Source organism: Crinia signifera, chromosome 7 (genome assembly GCF_055691185.1).
Source record: "Crinia signifera chromosome 7, ASM5569118v1, whole genome shotgun sequence".
Lineage (NCBI taxonomy): Eukaryota > Metazoa > Chordata > Amphibia > Anura > Myobatrachidae > Crinia > Crinia signifera.
Window position 1 is genome coordinate 15331724 of NC_139223.1, and position 23787 is coordinate 15355510.

Sequence of the window (23787 nt, forward strand, 5' to 3'; positions counted from 1 at the left end):
CAATATCGGGGATTGTCAGGACATAAATGTACAGTATATACACCTGGTGTGACCCCCAATATCGGGGATTGTCAGAACATAAATGTACAGTATATATACCTGGTGTGACCCCCCAATATCGGGATTGTCAGAACATAAATGTACAGTATATATACCTGGTGTGACCCCCAATATCGGGATTGTCAGAACATAAATGTACAGTTTATACACCTGGTGTGACCCCTAATATCGGGATTGTCAGAACATAAATGTACAGTATATACACCTGGTGTGACCCCCAATATCGGGGATTGTCAGGACATAAATGTACAGTATATATATACCTGGGGTGACCCCCAATATCGGGGATTGTCAGAACATAAATGTACAGTATATACACCTGGTGTGACCCCTAATATCGGGGATTGTCAGAACATAAATGTACAGTATATACACCTGGTGTGACCCCCAATATCGGGGATTGTCAGAACATAAATGTACAGTATATACACCTGGTGTGACCCCCCAATATCGGGGATTGTCAGAACATAAATGTACAGTATATACACCTGGTGTGACCCCCAATATCGGGGATTGTCAGAACATAAATGTACAGTATATACACCTGGTGTGACCCCCAATATCGGGGATTGTCAGAACATAAATGTACAGTATATACACCTGGTGTGACGCCCCCAATATCGGGGATTGTCAGAACATAAATGTACAGTATATACACCTGGTGTGACCCCCAATATCGGGGATTGTCAGAACATAAATGTACAGTATATATATACCTGGTGTGACCCCCAATATCGGGGATTGCCAGAACATAAATGTACAGTATATTCACCTGGTGTGACCCCCAATATCGGGGATTGTCAGAACATAAATGTACAGTATATACACCTGGTGTGACCCCCCAATATCGGAGATTGTCATAACATAAATGTACAGTATACATACACCTGCTGTGACCCCTAATATCGGGATTGTCATAACCTAAATGTACAGTATATACACCTGGTGTGACCCCCCAATATCGGGGATTGTCAGAACATAAATGTACAGTATATATATACCTGGTGTGACCCCCCAATATCGGAGATTGTCATAACATAAATGTACAGTATATACACACCTGCTGTGACCCCTAATATCGGGATTGTCATAACCTAAATGTACAGTATATACACCTGGTGTGACCCCCCAATATCGGGGATTGTCAGAACATAAATGTACAGTATATACACCTGGTGTGACCCCCTAATATCAGGGACTGTCAGAACATAAATGTACAGTATATATACACCTGGTGTGACCCCCAATATCGGGATTGTCATAACCTAAATGTACAGTATATACACCTGGTGTGACCCCCAATATCGGGGATTGTCAGAACATAAATGTACAGTATATACACCTGGTGTGACCCCCAATATCGGGATTGTCATGACCTAAATGTACAGTATGTATCATACTTGCCTACCTGACCCTCTCCATGAGGGAGAAAATGCTCTGCTCCTGGGCTTCCCTGGTAATGTCTGATTGCCAGCACCTGTGGGGAGCTAGTTAATTGATAAGAAAGGTGTCACCACAGGTGCTGGCAATCATACATTACAAGGGAAGCCCAGGAGCAGAGCATTTTCTCCCTCATGGAGAGGGTCAGGTAGGCAAGTATGGTATATATACCTGGTGTGACACCCCCCCCCCCCCCCCCCCCCAATATCGGGGAGTGTTATAACATAAATATGTACAGTATATACATGGTGGTATGTAATGTGTGGCTTTCCAGTGCTGTTCTAGTTACTAGTTAGATCATTACATTGCAACTACTTATAACAAGTGTACCCTCACCAGGTAACACCCGCAACAACCCCCCCCCCCACACACACACACACCAGTGCACTGTATAGCACTTACACTGCAGCAAAGTGTACCCTCACCAGGTAACTCCTCCCCCCCCCGTGCACACACACACACCCCAGTGCACTGAATCCACTTACACTGCAGCATTGTATACCCCCACCAGGTGACCTGTACCCACACGGCCCCATGCCCTGTATCACTTTATATCATACTTGCCTACCTGACCCTCTCCATGCGGGAGAAAATGCTCTGTTCCTGGGATTACCTGGTAATGTATGATTGCAAGCACCTGGGTAAAGGCGTTTCACCACAGGTGCTGGCAATCATACATTACCTGGGAATTCCAGGAACAGAGCATTTTCTCCCGCATGGAGAGGGTCAGGTAGGCAAGTATGCTGTATATCACTTACACTGCAGCATAGTGTACCCCCACCAGGTGACCTGTACCCACACAGCCCCATGTCCTGTATCACTGAATATCACTTACACTGCAGCATAGTGTACCCCCACCAGGTGACCTGTACCCACACAGCCCCATGTCCTGTATCACTGTATACCACTTACACTGCAGCATAGTGTACCCCCACCAGGTGACCTGTACCCACACAGCCCCATGTCCTGTATCACTGAATATCACTTACACTGCAGCATAGTGTACCCCCACCAGGTGACCTGTACCCACACAGCCCCATGTCCTGTATCACTGTATACCACTTACACTGCAGCATAGTGTACACCCACCAGGTGACCTGTACCCACACAGCCCCATGTCCTGTATCACTGTATACCACTTACACTGCAGCATAGTGTACCCCCACCAGGTGACCTGTACCCACACAGCCCCATGTCCTGTATCACTGAATACCACTTACACTGCAGCATAGTGTACCCCCACCAGGTGACCTGTACCCACACAGCCCCATGTCCTGTATCACTGTATACCACTTACACTGCAGCATAGTGTACCCCCACCAGGTGACCTGTACCCACACAGCCCCATGTCCTGTATCACTGTATACCACTTACACTGCAGCATAGTGTACCCCCACCAGGTGACCTGTACCCACACACCCCATGTCCTGTATCACTGTATACCACTTACACTGCAGCATAGTGTACCCCCACCAGGTGACCTGTACCCACACAGCCCCATGTCCTGTATCACTGTATACCACTTACACTGCAGCATAGTGTACCCCCACCAGGTGACCTGTACCCACACAGCCCCATGCCCTGTATCACTGTATACCACTTACACTGCAGCATAGTGTACCCCCACCAGGTGACCTGTACCCACACAGCCCCATGTCCTGATCACTGTATACCACTTACACTGCAGCATAGTGTACCCCCACCAGGTGACCTGTACCCACACAGCCCCATGTCCTGTATCACTGTATACCACTTACACTGCAGCATAGTGTACCCCCACCAGGTGACCTGTACCCACACAGCCCCATGTCCTGTATCACTGTATACCACTTACACTGCAGCATAGTGTACCCCACCAGGTGACCTGTACCCACACAGCACCATGTCATGTATCACTGTATACCACTTACACTGCAGCATAGTGTACCCCCACCAGGTGACCTGTACCCACACAGCCCCATGCCCTGTATCACTGTATACCACTTACACTGCAGCATAGTGTACCCCCACCAGGTGACCTGTACCCACACAGCCCCATGTCCTGTATCACTGTATACCACTTACACTGCAGCATAGTGTACCCCCACCAGGTGACCTGTACCCACACAGCCCCATGTCCAGTATCACTGAATACCACTTACACTGCAGCATAGTGTACCCCCACCAGGTGACCTGTACCCACACAGCCCCATGTCCTGTATCACTGTATACCACTTACACTGCAGCATAGTGTAACCCCACCAGGTGACCTGTACCCACACACCCCATGTCCTGTATCACTGTATACCACTTACACTGCAGCATAGTGTACCCCCACCAGGTGACCTGTACCCACACAGCCCCATGTCCTGTATCACTGTATACCACTTACACTGCAGCATAGTGTACCCCCACCAGGTGACCTGTACCCACACAGCCCCATGCCCTGTATCACTGTATACCACTTACACTGCAGCATAGTGTACCCCCACCAGGTGACCTGTACCCACACAGCCCCATGTCCTGTATCACTGTATACCACTTACACTGCAGCATAGTGTACCCCCACCAGGTGACCTGTACCCACACAGCCCCATGTCCAGTATCACTGAATACCACTTACACTGCAGCATAGTGTACCCCCACCAGGTGACCTGTACCCACACAGCCCCATGTCCTGTATCACTGTATACCACTTACACTGCAGCATAGTGTAACCCCACCAGGTGACCTGTACCCACACACCCCATGTCCTGTATCACTGTATACCACTTACACTGCAGCATAGTGTACCCCCACCAGGTGACCTGTACCCACACAGCCCCATGTCCTGTATCACTGTATACCACTTACACTGCAGCATAGTGTACCCCCACCAGGTGACCTGTACCCACACAGCCCCATGCCCTGTATCACTGTATACCACTTACACTGCAGCATAGTGTACCCCCACCAGGTGACCTGTACCCACACAGCCCCATGTCCTGTATCACTGTATACCACTTACACTGCAGCATAGTGTACCCCCACCAGGTGACCTGTACCCACCCTTTATATGCCCCCTGTGTAGCTGTGTGCCACCCTATATATGCCGCGTGTGTACCCCCTATACAGCGGTGTGGCGGTGAGTGACTGTGACCTCTCTTGTGCCAGCAGCAGCAGTCCCCGCGGACCCCTCCTGTGGACAGACGGGATGACCCCCGGGAAGCGCAGCCAGGTGAGAGACCCTGTTACCTGTCTACGCAGCTCTTCGTCACTGCACGGGTTAACCCACCTGCACATCACATGACCCCCGCCAGCCAATGCCAGCGCAGAGAATAAGCTCCCAATGTTTCGTGCAGCGGCGCGCCCCCCCTGCGGGAGGTCAGACAGCCAATCACGGACCTGCGTGACGTCAGTGCTCGGAATGTCATAAAGGTTACCTGGGTAACGCGGGGATGTTATACGGGGGCTGGGGATGGTGTCTGGCGTCATCACATAGCCACGCCCCCTGTTATGTGTAATACACAGGTGTATTGTGTGTAATGTACAGTGACAGTGTATACCAGGGGTGGAACTTGTGGGTGGCAGTCCCAGGTGCAGAACTATATAGTATGTCACTCACCCTCCTGCTGTGCCCAGTTCTCTCACTGACTGGTACCACCTCATCTACACACTGTGCCCAGTCCTGTATAGGTCACTGGTGCAGCCTCACCTAGATACTGTGCCTGGTTCTGTATAGGTCACTGATGTGGCCTCATCTATATACTGTACCCAGTTCTGTATAGGTCACTGGTACCACCTCATCTACACACTGTGCCCAGTCCTGTATAGGTCACTGGTACCGCCTCATCTATATACTGTGCCCAGTCCTGTATAGACAGACAGGGAGTGACTTAATCCCAGGAACCGGGACGCTGTCACTTTAAGAAGCGCAGGACTGCCTTATTTTACAATATTAGTATACACAATCATTGTATTAATAAATTTGTATTTATTTAAAAAGTGTTTACAAGTTATTATGAAGTGCACTTCAACAGTTTCAATCAATAATACATAAAATCCACAAACCTGACAAACAACAAATAACACAAATGGCTGGCTGGGTGTTTAAGAGGCAATTTGGCAGGCTTTATGGCATGAGATTATTCTTTTTGTTTATAATTTGTAATCCATGGTATAGTTACCAGTCCAGGTCACAGTCAGTGTTCTCCAGCAGTGAATATGTGCATGGGGATGCCTCCTGGAACAGATGAAATTCTGTAGGTGGCACGTCACGGATCCTCCCTTACCAGTATAGGAACTGGATAACAGCTGTCCACTGTGGATGTGACTCGGCTCGGCTGGGAATAACGAAGGTGTGTGATGCAGTGTGGAGCTCAAAAACGCGTTTCTCCGCCTTGCGTATCTGTCGGCGGCTTCCTCAGTTTGGCAAGGCGGAGAAACGCGTTTTTGAGCTCCACACTGCATCACACACCTTCGTTATTCCCAGCCGAGCCGAGTCACATCCACAGTGGACAGCTGTTATCCAGTTCCTATACTGGTAAGGGAGGATCCGTGACGTGCCACCTACAGAATTTCATCTGTTCCAGGAGGCATCCCCATGCACATATTCACTGCTGGAGAACACTGACTGTGACCTGGACTGGTAACTATACCATGGATTACAAATTATAAACAAAAAGAATAATCTCATGCCATAAAGCCTGCCAAATTGCCTCTTAAACACCCAGCCAGCCATTTGTGTTATTTGTTGTTTGTCAGGTTTGTGGATTTTATGTATTATTGATTGAAACTGTTGAAGTGCACTTCATAATAACTTGTAAACACTTTTTAAATAAATACAAATTTATTAATACAATGATTGTGTATACTAATATTGTAAAATAAGGCAGTCCTGCGCTTCTTAAAGTGACAGCGTCCCGGTTCCTGGGATTAAGTCACTCCCTGTCTGTTTGTTCCATTTTTAAGAGGCCACACATCCTCTTTAATAAAGAAGCGGCAGCCTTGCCTTATATTTTTTTTTCGAGGTACTTATCACCTGACACAGTACTCCCCGCGCTCCTAGGTGCCCTTAGGGATACACTCCTTTTTCAGTCCTGTATAGGTCACTGGTACCGCCTCATCTAGATACTGTGCCCGGTTCTGTATAGGTCACTGATGCGGCCTCATCTATATACTGTACCCAGTTCTGTATAGGTCACTGGTACCACCTCATCTATATACTGTGCCCGGTTCTGTATAGGTCACTGATGTGGCCTCATCTAGATACTGTGCCCAGTTCTGTATAGGTCACTGGTGCTGCCTCATCTAGATACTGTGCCCGGTTCTGTATAGGTCACTGGTACCGCCTCATCTAGATACTGTGCCCGGTTCTGTATAGGTCACTGATGTGGCCTCATCTAGATACTGTGCCCAGTTCTGTATAGGGCACTGGTGCGGCCTCATCTAGATACTGTGCCCAGTTCTGTATAGGTCACTGGTAGGGCCTCATCTAGATACTGTGCCCAGTTCTGTATAGGTGACTGGTGCGGCCTCATCTAGATACTGTGCCCAGTTCTGTATAGGTCACTGGTGAGGCCTCATCTAGATACTGTGCCCAGTTCTGTACAGGTCACTGGTGAGGCCTCATCTAGATACTGTGCCCGGTTCTGTATAGGTCACTGGTGAGGCCTCATCTAGATACTGTGCCCAGTTCTGTATAGGTCACTGGTACCACCTCATCTATATACTGTGCCCAGTTCTGTATAGGTCACTGATGCGGCCTCATCTAGATACTGTGCCCAGTCCTGTATAGGTCACTGGTGCGGCCTCATCTAGATACTGTGCCCAGTTCTGTATAGGTCACTGGTGCGGCCTCATCTAGATACTGTGCCCAGTTCTGTATAGGTCACTGGTGCGGCCTCATCTAGATACTGTGCCCAGTTCTGTAAAGGTCACTGGTGCGGCCTCATCTAGATACTGTGCCCAGTTCTGTATAGGTCACTGGTGCGGCCTCATCTAGATACTGTGCCCAGTTCTGTATAGGTCACTGGTGCGGCCTCATCTAGATACTGTGCCCGGTTCTGTATAGGTCACTGGCGCGGCCTCATCTAGAGTACTGTGCCCAGTTCTGTATAGGTCACTGGTGCGGCCTCATCTAGACACTGTGCCCAGTCCTGTATAGGTCACTGGTACCGCCTCATCTAGATATTGTGCCCAGTTCTGTATAGGTCACTGGTGCGGCCTCATCTAGATACTGTGCCCAGTTCTGTATAGGTCACTGGTGCGGCCTCATCTAGATACTGTGCCCGGTTCTGTATAGGTCACTGGTGCGGCCTCATCTAGATACTGTGCCCGGTTCTGTATAGGTCACTGATGCGGCCTCATCTATATACTGTACCCGGTTCTGTATAGGTCACTGGTGCGGCCTCATCTAGATACTGTGCCCAGTTCTGTATAGGTCACTGGTACCACCTCATCTATATACTGTGCCCAGTTCTGTATAGGTCACTGGTACCACCTAATCTAGACACTGTGTCCAGTTCTGTATAGGTCACTGGTGTGGCCTCATCTAGATACTGTGCCCAGTCCTGTATAGGTGACATGAGGGAGATTGCTGCTATGTCAGGGAGTCTCCTGCAGAAGGGTAGGTAACTATGATGTAACAGTGTAATGTGGGCTAGGTGACATGAGGGAGATTGCTAGACTAATGAGGGAGAGAGGGAGATTGCTGCTGTTTCAGGGAGTCTCCTGCAGAATGCAGGAGGGGAGGTAACTATGATGTAACAGTGTAATGTGGACTAGGTGACATGAGGGAGATTGCTAGTCTAATGAGGGAGAGAGGGAGATTGCTGCTATGTCAGGGAGTCTCCTGCAGAATGCAGGAGGGGAGGTAACTATGATGTAACAGTGTAATGTGGGCTAGGTGACATGAGGGAGATTGCTAGACTAATGAGGGAGATTGCTGCTGTTTCAGGGAGTCTCCTGCAGAATGCAGGAGGGGAGGTAACTATGATGTAACAGTGTAATGTGGACTAGGTGACATGAGGGAGATTGCTATACTAATGAGGGAGAGAGGGAGATTGCTGCTAAGTCAGGGAGTCTCCTGCAGAATGCAGGAGGGGAGGTAACTATGGTGTAAGTGTAATGTGGTCTAGGTGACATGAGGGAGATTGCTAGACTAATGAGGGAGAGAGGGAGATTGCTGCTATGTCAGGGAGTCTCCTGCAGGAGGGGAGGTAACTATGATGTAACAGTGTAATGTGGGCTAGGTGACATGAGGGAGATTGCTAGACTAATGAGGGAGAGAGGGAGATTGCTGCTATGTCAGGGAGTCTCCTGCAGAATGCGGGAGGGGAGGTAACTATGATGTAACAGTGTAATGTGGGCTAGGTGACATGAGGGAGATTGCTAGACTAATGAGGGAGAGAGGGAGATTGCTGCTATGTCAGGGAGTCTCCTGCAGAATGCAGCAGGGGAGGTAACTATGGTGTAACCCAGGGCTGGGCAACACCGGCCCTCCAGATGTTGATGAACTACACATCCCAGCATGCCTTGCATCAGTTTCAGCATGGCCACATAGATCCTGGGATGTGTAGTTCAGTAACATCTGGAGGGCCGCTGTTGCCCAGCCCTGGTGTAACCTGATGCACGAAGCAGCTGAACCAGTTTACAGCTCATTACTAATTGCAAACTATCAATTAGGGAACGTGATTTTCATCGCTTTGGGCAACAGTCTCTCGGTAGGAGACTTCATGTCAGCACTGACTGAGCAGACATTGGGTTTTCTTTCCATGGAATCCAGATGGCTCCCAGACAATGTCCAGATCGACATGCACTATGTCAAACCTGGCAAAAGGTTGACACAACAAAATGTCACCTTGGCAATGGTGGATGCACGGAAAGGTCGATCCTGAGATTTTCACGGGTATAGAACAAGTTGTTGTCAATGTGGCACAGCACAGATGATTTAATGAAGACTGGCCTGTTCATTTGTGTGGTTGTATATGTGACAGGCAGTGTCATGATGTGAGCAGGGGGAATGGAGGGAATCTACACACAGCAGTCAGTATTGGAGCATGCCAAGTACTGGTGAATCTGACTATCCTGTATGGACAGCAGGTGGCGCTGTGTCCTTAGTCTGTCTGTTTTCTGAAAGTGTAATCTGTTATTGTCTAGGTCAGGGGTCCTCAAACTATTTTGCTCTGAGACCCCATCAGACGATAAAAATAATTGAAGGACCCCAGCAAGTTACTGCAGAATGTCATCACATCACATGTGTAGTCAGCAGACAGAACATACATGGCAGCATTGTGGAGGCAGAGAGTGATGGGAGGAGTCTGATATACCATAACCCATCACATCACACGTGTAGTCAGCAGACAGAACATACATGGCAGCATTGTGGAGGCGCAGAGTGATGGGAGGAGTCTAATATACCATAACCCATCACATCACACGTGTAGTCAGCAGACAGCACATACATGGCAGCATTGTGGAGGCACAGAGTGATGGGAGGAGTCTAATATACCATAACCCATCACATCACACGTGTAGTCAGCAGACAGAACATACATGGCAGCATTGTGGAGGCGCAGAGTGATGGGAGGAGTCTAATATACCATAACCCATCACATCACACGTGTAGTCAGCAGACAGCACATACATGGCAGCATTGTGGAGGCACAGAGTGATGGGAGGAGTCTAATATACCATAACCCATCACATCACACGTGTAGTCAGCAGACAGAACATACATGGCAGCATTGTGGAGGCAGAGAGTGATGGGAGGAGTCTGATATACCATAACCCATCACATCACATGTGTAGTCAGCAGACAGAACATACATGGCAGCATTGTGGAGGCACAGAGTGATGGGAGGAGTCTGATATACCATAACCCATCACATCACACATGTAGTCAGCAGACAGCACATACATGGCAGCATTGTGGAGGCACAGAGTGATGGGAGGAGTCTGATATACCATAACCCATCACATCACACGTGTAGTCAGCAGACAGCACATACATGGCAGCATTGTGGAGGCACAGAGTGATGGGAGGAGTCTGATATACCATAACCCATCACATCACACGTGTAGTCAGCAGACAGCACATACATGGCAGCATTGTGGAGGCACAGAGTGATGGGAGGAGTCTGATATACCATAACCCATCACATCACACGTATAGTCAGCAGACAGCACACACATGGCAGCATTGTGGGGGCACAGAGTGATGGGAGGAGTCTGATATACCATAACCCATCACATGTGCATACCTCCCAACAAATTTCGGGGGGGGTGGCCTAATTCCGGGGCATGGCCTATACTCGCGGCTCTCCCGTGAGGCCACGCCCCCATTTTGCCGCTATGGGGCATGACCCAGAGGCTCTGTGAGCCTCTAGCCATGCCACCAGCCCCCTGGCTGCGGGAATAGATGCTGTGCGCATGCGCACAGTGTTTATTCCCCGCTGCTTAGCAGCCGACAGGGGGGACTCCCAACAGCCCCCCCTCACCGCGGGACACTGCCGGCCGCGGGAGGGACATCGGGACAGGCCCTGATAATCGGGACTGTCCCGCTGTAATCGGGACTGTTGGGAGGTATGCATGTGTGGTCAGCAGACAGCACAGACATGGTAGCATTGTGGAGGCACAGAGTGATGGGAGGAGTCTGATATACCATAACCCATCACATCACATGTGTAGTCAGCAGACAGCACAGATATGGCAGCATTGTGGAGGCACAGAGTGATGGGAGGAGTCTAATATACCATAACCCATCACATCACACGTGTAGTCAGCAGACAGCACATACATGGCAGCATTGTGGAGGCACAGAGTGATGGGAGGAGTCTGATATACCATAACCCATCACATCACACGTGCATACCTCCCAACTTCTGTCTGTATGAAATAGGGACACTCGCGCGGCGATGCCGCGCCAGCGCCCGAAAAGGGGGCGGGGCGTATGCAAATGAGGGCAGAGGCTTATGCTAATTAGCCGCGACCTAATTTTCATACGAGAATAGACGCTGTGCGCATGCGCACAGCGTCTATTCTACTAGATTGGGGGTCTCCCAACTGTCACCCCCCCGCAGCGGGACAATGCCTGCCGCGGGTGGGACAGCGGGACAGGACCCGAAAATCGGGACTGTCCCTCCAAAATCGTGACAGTTGGGAGGTATACACGTGTGGTCAGCAGACAGCACATACATGGCGGCATTGTGGAGGCACAGAGTGATGGGAGGAGTCTAAAATAGACAATTCAAGAGATCTTTTTCAGACTTCTTGAATCACTGACTGAGATTAGAAAAGTCATCAACCTGATGGTCAGTAACATGGAGTCTTGACCCCGTGCTGAGAAGGTCGGGACCCACTTTGGGGTCAGGACCGCTGGTCTACGTAATTCTCCATGTTAGAATGTTTTATATGTTTAGGTCACAATAAACCTCCGCATGCAGTATTTTGCAGTAGGCTATGTACCCATGCGCAGCATGACAGAACAATACAAGCACGTTTCCCCAACACCGTATTTCAAAGTAAGGAAAATGGACTACACCTCAATGCTTAACTTAGCAGTGGCCAAACTGAACAAGGGCAACTACACAAGCTTTACATTTAAGGGTGAGATACTGCTATCTAGCAATGACGTGTGGAAAGTACTACAGACTTAGCAGAGGTTAACCTCCTAAAAGTGGGGTAAAAATAGGCAAATCAGCATGAGCAGTCATTGGCTTAATTGTTGAAGATGAGCAACAGATTGTCATGATGTGAGACTACCGCCAGAGTCATGCAGGAAGCATTGCAGAAGCTGCATGATGTGAGACTACCGCCAGAGTCATGCAGGATGCATTGCAGATGCTGCATGATGTGAGACTACCGCCAGAGTCATGCAGGGTGCATTGCAGAAGCTGCATGATGTGAGACTACCGCCAGAGTCATGCAGGGTGCATTGCAGAAGCTGCATGATGTGAGACTACCGCCAGAGTCATGCAGGATGCATTGCAGACGCTGCATGATGTGAGACTACCGCCAGAGTCATGCAGGATGCATTGCAGACGCTGCATGATGTGAGACTACCGCCAGAGTCATGCAGGAAGCATTGCAGAAGCTGCATGATGTGAGACTACCGCCAGAGTCATGCAGGATGCATTGCAGATGCTGCATGATGTGAGACTACCGCCAGAGTCATGCAGGGTGCATTGCAGAAGCTGCATGATGTGAGACTACCGCCAGAGTCATGCAGGAAGCATTGCAGAAGCTGCATGATGTGAGACTACCGCCAGAGTCATGCAGGATGCATTGCAGATGCTGCATGATGTGAGACTACCGCCAGAGTCATGCAGGATGCATTGCAGACGCTGCATGATGTGAGACTACCGCCAGAGTCATGCAGGATGCATTGCAGACGCTGCATGATGTGAGACTACCGCCAGGGCCATGCAGGATGCATTGCAGACGCTGCATGATGTGAGACTACCGCCAGAGTCATGCAGGAAGCATTGCAGAAGCTGCATGATGTGAGACTACCGCCAGAGTCATGCAGGATGCATTGCAGATGCTGCATGATGTGAGACTACCGCCAGAGTCATGCAGGAAGCATTGCAGATGCTGCATGATGTGAGACTACCGCCAGAGTCATGCAGGAAGCATTGCAGAAGCTGCATGATGTGAGACTACCGCCAGAGTCATGCAGGATGCATTGCAGACGCTGCATGATGTGAGACTACCGCCAGAGTCATGCAGGATGCATTGCAGACGCTGCATGATGTGAGACTACCGCCAGAGTCATGCAGGATGCATTGCAGAAGCTGCATGATGTGAGACTACCGCCAGAGTCATGCAGGATGCATTGCAGAAGCTGCATGATGTGAGACTACCGCCAGAGTCATGCAGGATGCATTGCAGAGGCTGCATGATGTGAGACTACCGCCAGAGTCATGCAGGAAGCATTGCAGAAGCTGCATGATGTGAGACTACCGCCAGAGTCATGCAGGATGCATTGCAGAAGCTGCACGATGTGAGACTACCGCCAGAGTCATGCAGGATGCATTGCAGATGCTGCACGATGTGAGACTACCGCCAGAGTCATGCAGGAAGCATTGCAGAAGCTGCACGATGTAAGACTACCGCCAGAGTCATGCAGGATGCATTGCAGAAGCTGCACGATGTGAGACTACCGCCAGAGTCATGCAGGATGCATTGCAGAAGCTGCACGATGTGAGACTACCGCCAGAGTCATGCAGGATGCATTGCAGAAGCTGCACGATGTGAGACTACCGCCAGAGTCATGCAGGATGCATTGCAGAAGCTGCACGATGTGAGACTACCGCCAGAGTCATGCAGGAAGCATTGCAGAAGCTGCATGATGTGAGACTACCGCCAGAGTCATGCAGGATGCATTGCAGAAGCTGCATGATGTGAGACTACCGCCAGAGTCATGCAGGATGCATTGCAGAGGCTGCATGATGTGAGACTACCGCCAGAGTCATGCAGGATGCATTGCAGAGGCTGCATGATGTGAGACTACCGCCAGAGTCATGCAGGATGCATTGCAGAGGCTGCATGATGTGAGACTACCGCCAGAGTCATGCAGGATGCATTGCAGAAGCTGCATGATGTGAGACTACCGCCAGAGCCGGCCCTAGCTAATTTGATGCCCTAGACAAGATTTTGGTTGGTGCCCCCCTTAAGTTTATAAATGTTATGCTACATAGTAATACAGACACTTATACACATAATGGCACACAGTATTAATGCCCCTTACACATTATGCCACACATTAGTAATGCCTATTACACATGATGCCACACAGTAATTCCCCTAACACATTATACCAGACATAAGTAATGCCCTATTACACATAATGCCACACAGTAATTCCCCTTACACATTATACCACACATTAGTAATGGCCTATTACACATAATGCCACACAGTAATTCTCCTTACACATTATACCAGACAGAAGTAATGCCCTATTACACATAATGCCACAGAGTAATTCCCCTTACACATTATACCACACATTAGTAATGGCCTATTACACATAATGCCACACAGTAATTCCCCTTACACATTATACCACCCAATAGTAATGCCTATTACACATGATGCCACACAGTAATTCTCCTTACACGTTATACCACACATTAGTAATGCCTATTACACATGATGCCACACAGTAATTCTCCTTACACATTATACCAGACATAAGTAATACCCTATTACACATAATGCCACACAGTAATTCCCCTTACACAAAATGCTGCACATTAGTAATGTCCTTATACACATAATGCCACACAGTAATGACTTACATGTATACCACCCATTATTATAACCCAACCCCCCCTGATCCCTGGCACTCCCGCTGCTGCTGGATCAGTTGTATGAGCTGCATGCTCCAAGGTTTTCAAAATGCCCAAGGCGTTTGCCTATGCATAAGGCCGGCTCTGACCACCGCAATAGTCGTGCAGGATGCATTACAGAAACTGCATGAAAGATCCAGTTTCCTAAGCAGAAGGTGTACCAAATGGTTCTTGGCAAAGGAATACTAGTACTAGAGGCAGCTGGGCAATTCCAGCAAATGGAGGGCGTAGGGTTGCTACCCTTTGCTGTTTACCGGAGCCGTACAGTGCACTGATTAATGCCCTCGAAACAAAACCTGATACTGGTACGAAGTATGATAACAGCAACAGACTTCTTAGAGAAATGAGTCACTAAGCCAGAAGGTGGCGCTATGTCCTCATCCATCCCTGTCCTACACATTTATTAATGTAAGAAGTTTGTCCTAGGGATGACCATCGATGAATCCTCATCATTGTCATTGGTTTATGGCCAGTGTTGAATACTTTTGACATAATTAAGAGGCCCAATTATCATTTAATATTTGTGTCAAAATTGGGTTAGTGGCAAATGTTTAGTATCACTTGAATGTATCAGGAGGGACCGCAGCAGGAATCTTCGGTCCCTTCTGCAATCCCTCCTGTCCCGCTTGCAGTCACTTCCCCCATAGGTTACTATTGGGGACGCAGAGCTGTCCGATGTATCAACATTGTAGCCTATGGGCCGCCGGGTCAGGGGGGTCAGCACTGACCACGGCTGTTTAGACACACACCCCCCCCCCCCCCCCCCCCCCCCCCCCCGATGCCCGGCTGAGTGCATTGCAGGGAAGGGAACCTTTCAGAGGATTATACATCCCCACAAGTGGGTGGTAATATTCTGCCCAGATCGCATTGTAAATGCAATCCTTAATAAATGGTTCCCTAAGGGAGAACCAGATGGTTTCGCTCCATGGATAACTATCACTGTAACGATTGGGGGGGGGGGGGGTTATACCAATGACGTGACACAGACCATAGCCCTTCTCCTGACAACTGCAAAACCCTGCCCCAGGTTGTGATTGGCCTACTGGGATGACCTTAAATTAGTAAAACCATCGATGGTTATCCATTGCCTAGTTGGTAACCATCGATGGCCAGGTGTAAAATCACCATCAATGGCAACCACATATACAAGATCAGAGGCTTCTGCATTAGAACAGGCAGGGAGTGACCTAGAACTTCCCAATCTGGCTGGACAGAAACGCTCTGGGTTAATGAATTGCTTTATACATAACGATGACTCCGTTGTCTTACATGAGAACCTATTAGATGGAATGTCCCGGAGCTGCAGTTCTGATTTTCATACTGAAAGAGCCAGGTCGCAAGAGGAGCAGTGGTGGCTCTTACCATTTGGGAGGCAGGGGGCTGCTGCAATGTGCCCCCCCCCCCTCGCTGCCGCTGTGCTCCCCGCACTGTCCTGCCGGTCCCCTGCATGGGGCCAGCGCATCTGCAGTAAGTTCATAAGTACTGCACATGCGCTGGTCAAGGTTCCCGGGCCCGGCGTATGTGCAGTGTCGTCCGTGGTACTGTGCATGCACAGAACCCGATTTGGGGGCTGCCGCACATTTGCACACAGAGAGGCATCCCGGAGGCATCTCCCAATGGGACTGCCTTGGTGACTGGCAGGTCGGACATCCAATAGGAAGTCACTGCCAGTCACAGTGAAGCCAGAGCAGTCTCACAGACTGCATCTGGCTTCACTTTAGGCAGAAACAATGGTGGATTTTACCTGGGGGGGGGCTGCAGCCCATAGGTAATAACCACTGAAGAGGAGTGATCTCATGGGAAATGGGTGTGGCAAGGTTATGTGGGTGTGACCTAAATAGGGCAGCATAGACAGTGTAGTGGTTAGCTTTACCATACCTCCCAACAGTCCCGATTACAGCGGGACAGTCCCAATTATCAGGGCCTGTCCCACTGTCCCTCCCGCGGCCGGCAGTGTCCCGTGGTGAGGGGGGGCTGTTGGGAGTCCCCCCTGTCGGCTGCTAAGCAGCGGGGAATAAACGCCAGGCGCATGCGCACAGCGTCTATTCTCGCAGCCAGGGGGCTGGGGGCATGGCTAGAGGCTCACAGAGCCTCTGGGTCATGCCCCCAGAGCGGCAAAATGAGGGCGTGGCCTCGCGGGAGAGCCGTGAGTATAGGCCACGCCCCCGAGATTAGGCCACACCCTCAAAATTTCCGGCGCGCACAGCTACGTCCCGCCTCCAGCTCAGCCAAAGTTGGGAGGTATGCTTTACTGCCTCACAGCATTGTGGTTGTGGGTTTGATTCTTACCGTAGCCCAGGCACTAGTGCGATATGGCCCTTTTTCACTCAGTTTGTACCTACCAGGCCGATAAATCATTTATTTATTTATTAGCAGTTACTTACACAGCGCAGCAGGTTCCATTGCACTTTACAATTAGAAATAGGGATAAAAAACTGGGTAGTTAGACAATTACAGATGGTAAGAGGGCCCTGCTCGCACGCTGACATCCATAAAACCAATCGTGATTGTGCCATATAGTATGTGATTTGCCTCCTGTACTGATCTGATGCGCGGTGCCGTACATATCAGATTTGGAGATAGTTATGGCTGCGACGAGGACATGTCGTATCCTGCAGCCCTGACTGGTATCGCATACATATAAAATGACCTAGCACAGTGTATGGGACCTTAGTTTCATCGGTTTGCATGTAAATAACTGGTAATAATAATTATGATTGCTAAGATAACCACTGGCTCGCATCCCTGGAAGTAGCTCCTTAGTGCTACAGTACAAAATAATAATGGCCGGGAACAATGACCATATATCTGCCTAATAAACTGAGTCGCGGTGTGTGGGGGGTAAGTTATACGGTGCCAGCGAATCCCACGGAGAATAATCATCTCTTGTTCTCTTGCAGGCGGAAGAGGATGGTGTGTGATCCACGGGCAGGAGCTGACTGTTGATTGTTGGCATCCGCTGTCTCTGCGCTGTGGGCGTGTCTGTGTTACCAGCAATGGCGCGAACGTCTCCCTGCACCTGATACCCTCTTCTAAGCCCACCCCCCCGGGGCTCACAGACAACCTTATCTGCAGCGTGTGCATGGAAAGGTCAGGGGGATCGCATGGCTGTTATGGGGGCACTGACCCTGAGAGACCGGTGGATGCGGAGTGAGGAGCTCCAGGGATCTTTCCCATAGCTGCCTGGTCTTACGGAATGACTGCTCTCACTGCCCCATAGACCAGGGGTGGGGAACTTTTGGCCCTCCAGCTGTTGCTGAACTAAATATCCCAGCATGCAGTTTTTCTATTTAGCCATGCTAAAACCATTGAATGGCATGCTGGGATGTGTAGTTAAACATCAGCTGGAGGGCCTGCCATAGACCAATGAAGCCTTACACTGAGAGCCTATGCAAGGGAATTGGGGACAGACTCAATCGAAGCTTCTAAAGTGACAACCAATGAGAATCTAGCTATCATCTAATTTGTACATTTGAAATAACTAGAAGCCAATTGGTTGCATAGTAACATAGTAGATCAGGTCAAGTTCAACCTGTTTAATTGGTCTCAGTCCTAGACGTGATCTGCTCCCCCAGAATTGCACAGTCTGATCCGGCCATCGGTAGAACTAGATTTTTGGATATGGCCTCATATAACCCACTGATCCCCCACTAGGCAATAACTTGCTTATTATATCCCTGAAATAGCAACATACACCCTAAGTCGACACACTGGTAAAATATGAGCTCATACATGACCCTCTCTATGAGGGAGACAATGCTCTGTTCCTGGGATTCCCTGGTAATGTAGGATTGCCAGCACCTGTGGTGACACCTTTCTTATCAGTTACCTAGCTCCCCACAAGTGATGGCAATCATACATGATCCATACCTCCCAGCATGCCCCTCTCCAGGAGGACACAATGCTCTGTTCCTGGGATTCCCTGGTAATGTAGGATTGCCAGCACCTGTGGTGACACCTTTCTTATCAGTTACCTAGCTCCCCACAGGTGATGGCAATCATACATTATCCATACCTCCCAGCATGCCCCCCTCCAGGAGGACACAATGCTCTGTTCCTGGGCTTCCCTGGTAATGTATGATTGCCAGCACCTGTGGTGACACCTGTCTTATCAGTTACCCAGCTCCCCACAGGTGATGGCAATCATACATTATCCATACCTCCCAGCATGCCCCTCTCCAGGAGGACACAATGCTCTGTTCCTGGGCTTCCCTGGTAATGTATGATTGCCAGCACCTGTGGTGACATCTTTCTTATCAGTTACCTAGCTCCCCACAGGTGCTGGTAATCATACATTATCCATACCTCCCAGCATGCCCCTCTCCAGGAGGACACAATGCTCTGTTCCTGGGCTTCCCTGGTAATGTATGATTGCCAGCACCTGTGGTGACATCTTTCTTATCAGTTACCTAGCTCCCCACAGGTGCTGGTAATCATACATTATCCATACCTCCAAGCATGCCCCTCTCCAGGAGGACACAATGCTCTGCTCCTGGGCTTCCCTGGTAATGTATGATTGCCATAACCTGTGGTGACACCTTTCTTATCAGTTACCCGGCTCCCCACAGGTGCTGGCAATCCTACATTATCCATACCTCCCAGCATGCCCCTCTCTATGAGGGAGACAATGCTCTGTTCCTGGGATTCCCTGGTAATGTAGGATTGCCAGCACCTGTGGTGACACCTTTCTTATCAGTTACCTAGCTCCCAACAGGTGATGGCAATCATACATTATCCATACCTCCCAGCATGTTCCTCTCCAGGAGGACACAATGCTCTGTTCCTGGGATTCCCTGGTAATGTATGATTGCCAGCACCTGTGGTGACACCTGTCTTATCAGTTACCTAGCTCCCCACAGGTGATGACAATCATACATTATCCATACCTCCCAGCATGCCCCTCTCTAGGAGGACACAATGCTCTGTTCCTGGGCTTCCCTGGTAATGTATGATTGCCAGCACCTGTGGTGACACCTGTCTTATCAGTTACCCAGCTCCCCACAGGTGATGGCAATCATACATTATCCATACCTCCCAGCATGCCCCTCTCCAGGAGGACACAATGCTCTGCTCCTGGGCTTCCCTGGTAATGTATGATTGCCATCACCTGTGGTGACACCTTTCTTATCAGTTACCCGGCTCCCCACAGGTGATGGCAATCCTACATTATCCATACCTCCCAGCATTCCCCTCTCCAGGAGGACACAATGCTCTGTTCCTGGACTTCCCTGGTAATGTAGGATTGCCAGCACCTGTGGGAAGCCGGGTAACTGATAAGAAAAGTGTCACCACAGGTGCTGGCAATCATACATTACCAGGGAAGCCCAGGAACAGAGCATTGTGTCCTCCTGGAGAGGGGCATGCTGGGAGGTATGGATAATGTATGATTGCCAGCACCTGTGGGGAGCAAGGTAATTGATAAGAAAGGTGTCACCACAGGTGCTGGTAATCCTATATTACCAGGGAAGTCCAGGAGCAGAGCATTGTGTCCTCCTGGAGAGGGGCATGCTGGGAGGTATGGATAATGTAGGATTGCCATCACCTGTGGGGAGCTGGGTAACTGATAAGAAAGGTATCACCACAGGTGATGGTAATCCTACATTACCAGGGAAGTCCAGGAACAGAGCATTGTCACCCTCATGGAGAGGATCAGGTAGGCAACCATGCTTAACTTAACTTAATGGGCCAGATTCTCTAAGCTTCAAAAGTGATAAAATTGAGAGTGATAAACAGTTAGCCAATCTGCTCCTGCCTGCCATGTCACAGACTGTGTTTGAAAAATGTCAGACTGATTGGCTGGCTGTTTATCACTCTCAATTTGATCACTTTTGTGGCTTAGAGAATCTGGCCCAATGTGGTTACTTGAATCCCCCCTATGTGTAGGTTTGTTGTAGGAATGAGTCAAGTGCTGGTAAAGAGAAAAATGACAGTTTGGTGGATATTTAGTAAACCTTGGAGGGAGAGCATCAGCCAATCAGCTTCTAACTGCTATCTTACATAGAAACATAGAATTTGACGGCAGATAAGAACCACTTGGCCCATCTAGTCTGCCCCTTTTTTAACATGTCACCTCAAACCATATTTGATCCTTAGTTTTTTTTTTTAAGGATATCATTATGCCTATCCCAAGCATGTTTAAATTGTTCTACTGTCTTAGCCTCTACCACCTCTGATGGGAGGCTATTCCACTTATCCACTACCCTATGTAGATAAGCTACATCTACAGCCCCACCTTGATCTATTACTTTAGTCACCCAGTAAAAAGTCAATAAGATTTGTTTGACATGATCTTCCCCGAGTAAACCCATGCTGATCCTGTAAGTTGCTGGTTTTGAGATATTCTACAACTCTTTGTTTTAAGAGTGTTTCCATCAATTTCCCTACTACTGATGTAAGGCTCAATGGTCGATAGTTGCTTACCTCTTCCTTGCTTCCACTTTTGTGCAGTGGGACTACATTTGCTGTTTTCCAGGCTGTTAGTGAAACAGTGATACCTAGGAGCTGATTGGCTGTAGTTTATCTCTCGCCAAGCTTTGGTAAATAGCTCCCTTTGTTTGGAAGGCTTACTTTGTTTGCTTGATAATGGCATCGCTCCTCCCAGTTTGTTTTCCCTCAGGTGGGTGTGGTTTGAGACAATTTGAATAAACCCTGCATGTCCCCCCTCCCACCTCACAGGCAGGTAAATCCCTAGGTGTAATAATTATCTACTTTCTTAAAAGGTCTAAAATCCCCTCCCCCCAATCCAGATGCTTAACTTAAAAATCCCAGCCCACAAACCAGTGTCCAGACGGCCTCATCTCTGGTGGGTCCTTAACACTAAGTGTAAGTTTGGGGTTCGGACTGCACCCAAGCCAGCGAAGGCCTGTCACCCCAGGACAGCGTTCCAATGAGCAGCTAAGGCGTTAGTAACTCAGGGGGCCCACACACCCAAAGGCCATCCCTAAAACTGACAAACGGTGGCAGTTTGTAGGCCTTAACATCAGTTTGTTCTAATTAAGCTAATTAGCAGTGCTTGGGACTATAAAGTGTATGAGCGGTTCCCATATCTCACCTGTTCCTGGCTCAGACTTTCTCACATGTTTCATTCTGATCCGGCAGAAATGAAGAGAAGGAATCTCGCCTGCAGCAAAAGGCTGGTTCGCAAGGTAGGAATCATGGGGGAAGGGGGTGGTAGACTCATAGCTCATAGGAGAAAAGGTCCTGAGCCCTGGTCATTGGTGGCCTTGCTTCCAGGCTCATAGTGGACATGTACCTGAGTCCATCATCAATCCAAAGCAGATGCATATACTTATCCATCCACTGATGCCACCTTTTATATTTCAGAGAGGACCTGCCCTCACACCGGTCTGCAGAAAGCTGTCGGGTAAGTGATGGGTTTGTCCTGGGTCTCCATGGGGATCAACTACATGACTATATTCCCTCCCAAACCATGAGCCTCTCTTTTCTGCAGATCATCTCGTTCCCAAAAGTCTGGACGGTTCCATCCCCAGGAGGACCCGGAGTATGCCCGCAGGGTAAGAGGAGTGATGATCTGCAGGATCTGTAGATACACAATACCCAGGCTCCAGTCTTTCTCCATTTTGTGATCAGTAGAGCGGCCATTACACCGTAATTGTGGCTCTTGCAGGTGGATGAGCTTCTTGACCAAATGGCTTTGGGAAACGTGGATTGTGAGAAGGTGTTGCAGCCTATACGCCCAGCCGTTTTCCATTCTCCGCTCGGGAAGCAGGAGACCAGCCCTATTTCTATATAATGCCTGGAACAAGAGGATTACTTTTAATGTGTTGAATAAAAATGGACTAATTTTACCTCAGAATTTCACAACTTTTTGAGAAGTTGGAGCATTTTGTGATTACTTTTAATGTGTTGAATAAAAATGGACTAATTTTACCTCAGAATTTCACAACTTTTTGAGAAGTTGGAGCATTTTGTGCTCTGTAAACAATGTTGCTATTTTTGGATTTATTTCTTCATAAAGTAGCAAATAAAATAAAAGATAGTTATATTTTATTATTACCATGGATTCCCTTGCTTTCTTTTTAACATGGTAGTGGCGGCCATTTCCTGAATTGGTTCCCGGTGAAGTACAAGTCCAGTAAACGCCCTGAGGAACACAGAAAGGTCAATGACCAGCACCTGGAGGGATGCAAGAACCTTCGTTTGCAGCCAAGCATAGAAAGAGGCTTCCCAACAACCCCACCACACTCTTTAGTAATAGCGGATTTCTCTGTGGTTATCCAGGGATTTTTTAAACCATTATTATAGTTTAATCATATTATTGGCAGATTGGGGCATGAATGGCCCACCAGGGGAAGGCAGTGGTAGTGACCAATGCTTAGGGGTGTGGTCAGGTACCACAGAGGCTTGTGCAACCATTCTAGAGGACAACCTAGGTACTACAGTGCATGGTCTGTATACTGTATGTCACTGGTGTAGCTTCATCTAGATACTGTGCCAGGTTCTGTATAGGTCACTGGTGCAGCCTCATCTAGATACTGTGTCCAGTTCTGTATAGGTCACTGGTGCCGCCTCCTCTAGATACTGTGCCCAGTTCTGTATAGGTCACTGGTGCGGCCTCCTCTAGATACTGTGCCCAGTTCTGTATAGGTCACTGGTGCGGCCTCATCTAGATACTGTGCCCAGTTCTGTATAGGTCACTGGTACGGCCTCATCTAGATACTGTGCCCAGTTCTGTATAGGTCACTGGTGCGGCCTCCTCTAGATACTGTGCCCAGTTCTGTATAGGTCACTGGTGCGGCCTCCTCTAGATACTGTGCCCAGTTCTGTATAGGTCACTGGTGCGGCCTCATCTAGATACTGTGCCCAGTTCTGTATAGGTCACTGGTACGGCCTCATCTAGATACTGTGCCCAGTTCTGTATAGGTCACTGGTGCGGCCTCCTCTAGATACTGTGCCCAGTTCTGTATAGGTCACTGGTGCGGCCTCATCTAGATACTGTGCCCAGTTCTGTATA

The 23787-nt window shown here is 49.0% G+C and overlaps 2 protein-coding genes across 7 annotated transcripts in view; one reads left to right on the forward strand and one right to left on the reverse strand.

The window, feature by feature from the left end:
• The window catches only part of DUSP14 (dual specificity phosphatase 14), a 28269-nt gene extending 23405 nt beyond the window's left edge, over positions 1-4864 (reverse strand). The window contains exon 1 of one of the 4 annotated variants that reach the window (XM_083152394.1): positions 4754-4864. Coding sequence is in view for 1 of the 4 variants with exons in the window: in XM_083152390.1 (XP_083008516.1) it covers positions 4714-4761 (48 nt within the window). In the remaining 3 variants the exon portion in view is untranslated. Of the gene's footprint in view, positions 1-4713 lie in introns of all 4 variants that reach the window. The other 3 variants (XM_083152393.1, XM_083152390.1, XM_083152392.1) reach the window with 3 other exon arrangements.
• The window catches only part of LOC146019819 (uncharacterized), a 39603-nt gene extending 16798 nt beyond the window's left edge, over positions 1-22805 (forward strand). Inside the window, exons 4-10 of one of the 3 annotated variants that reach the window (XR_014450672.1) lie at positions 4633-4696; positions 17714-17903; positions 21912-21958; positions 22137-22176; positions 22264-22327; positions 22441-22622; positions 22705-22805. Coding sequence is in view for 1 of the 3 variants with exons in the window: in XM_083152395.1 (XP_083008521.1) it covers positions 4633-4696; positions 17714-17903; positions 21912-21958; positions 22137-22176; positions 22264-22327; positions 22441-22566 (531 nt within the window). In the remaining 2 variants the exon portion in view is untranslated. Of the gene's footprint in view, positions 1-4632; positions 4697-17713; positions 17904-21911; positions 21959-22136; positions 22177-22263; positions 22328-22440; positions 22676-22704 lie in introns of those variants that run through there. The other 2 variants (XR_014450673.1, XM_083152395.1) reach the window with 2 other exon arrangements.
• The last annotated feature ends 982 nt before the right edge of the window (positions 22806-23787 follow it).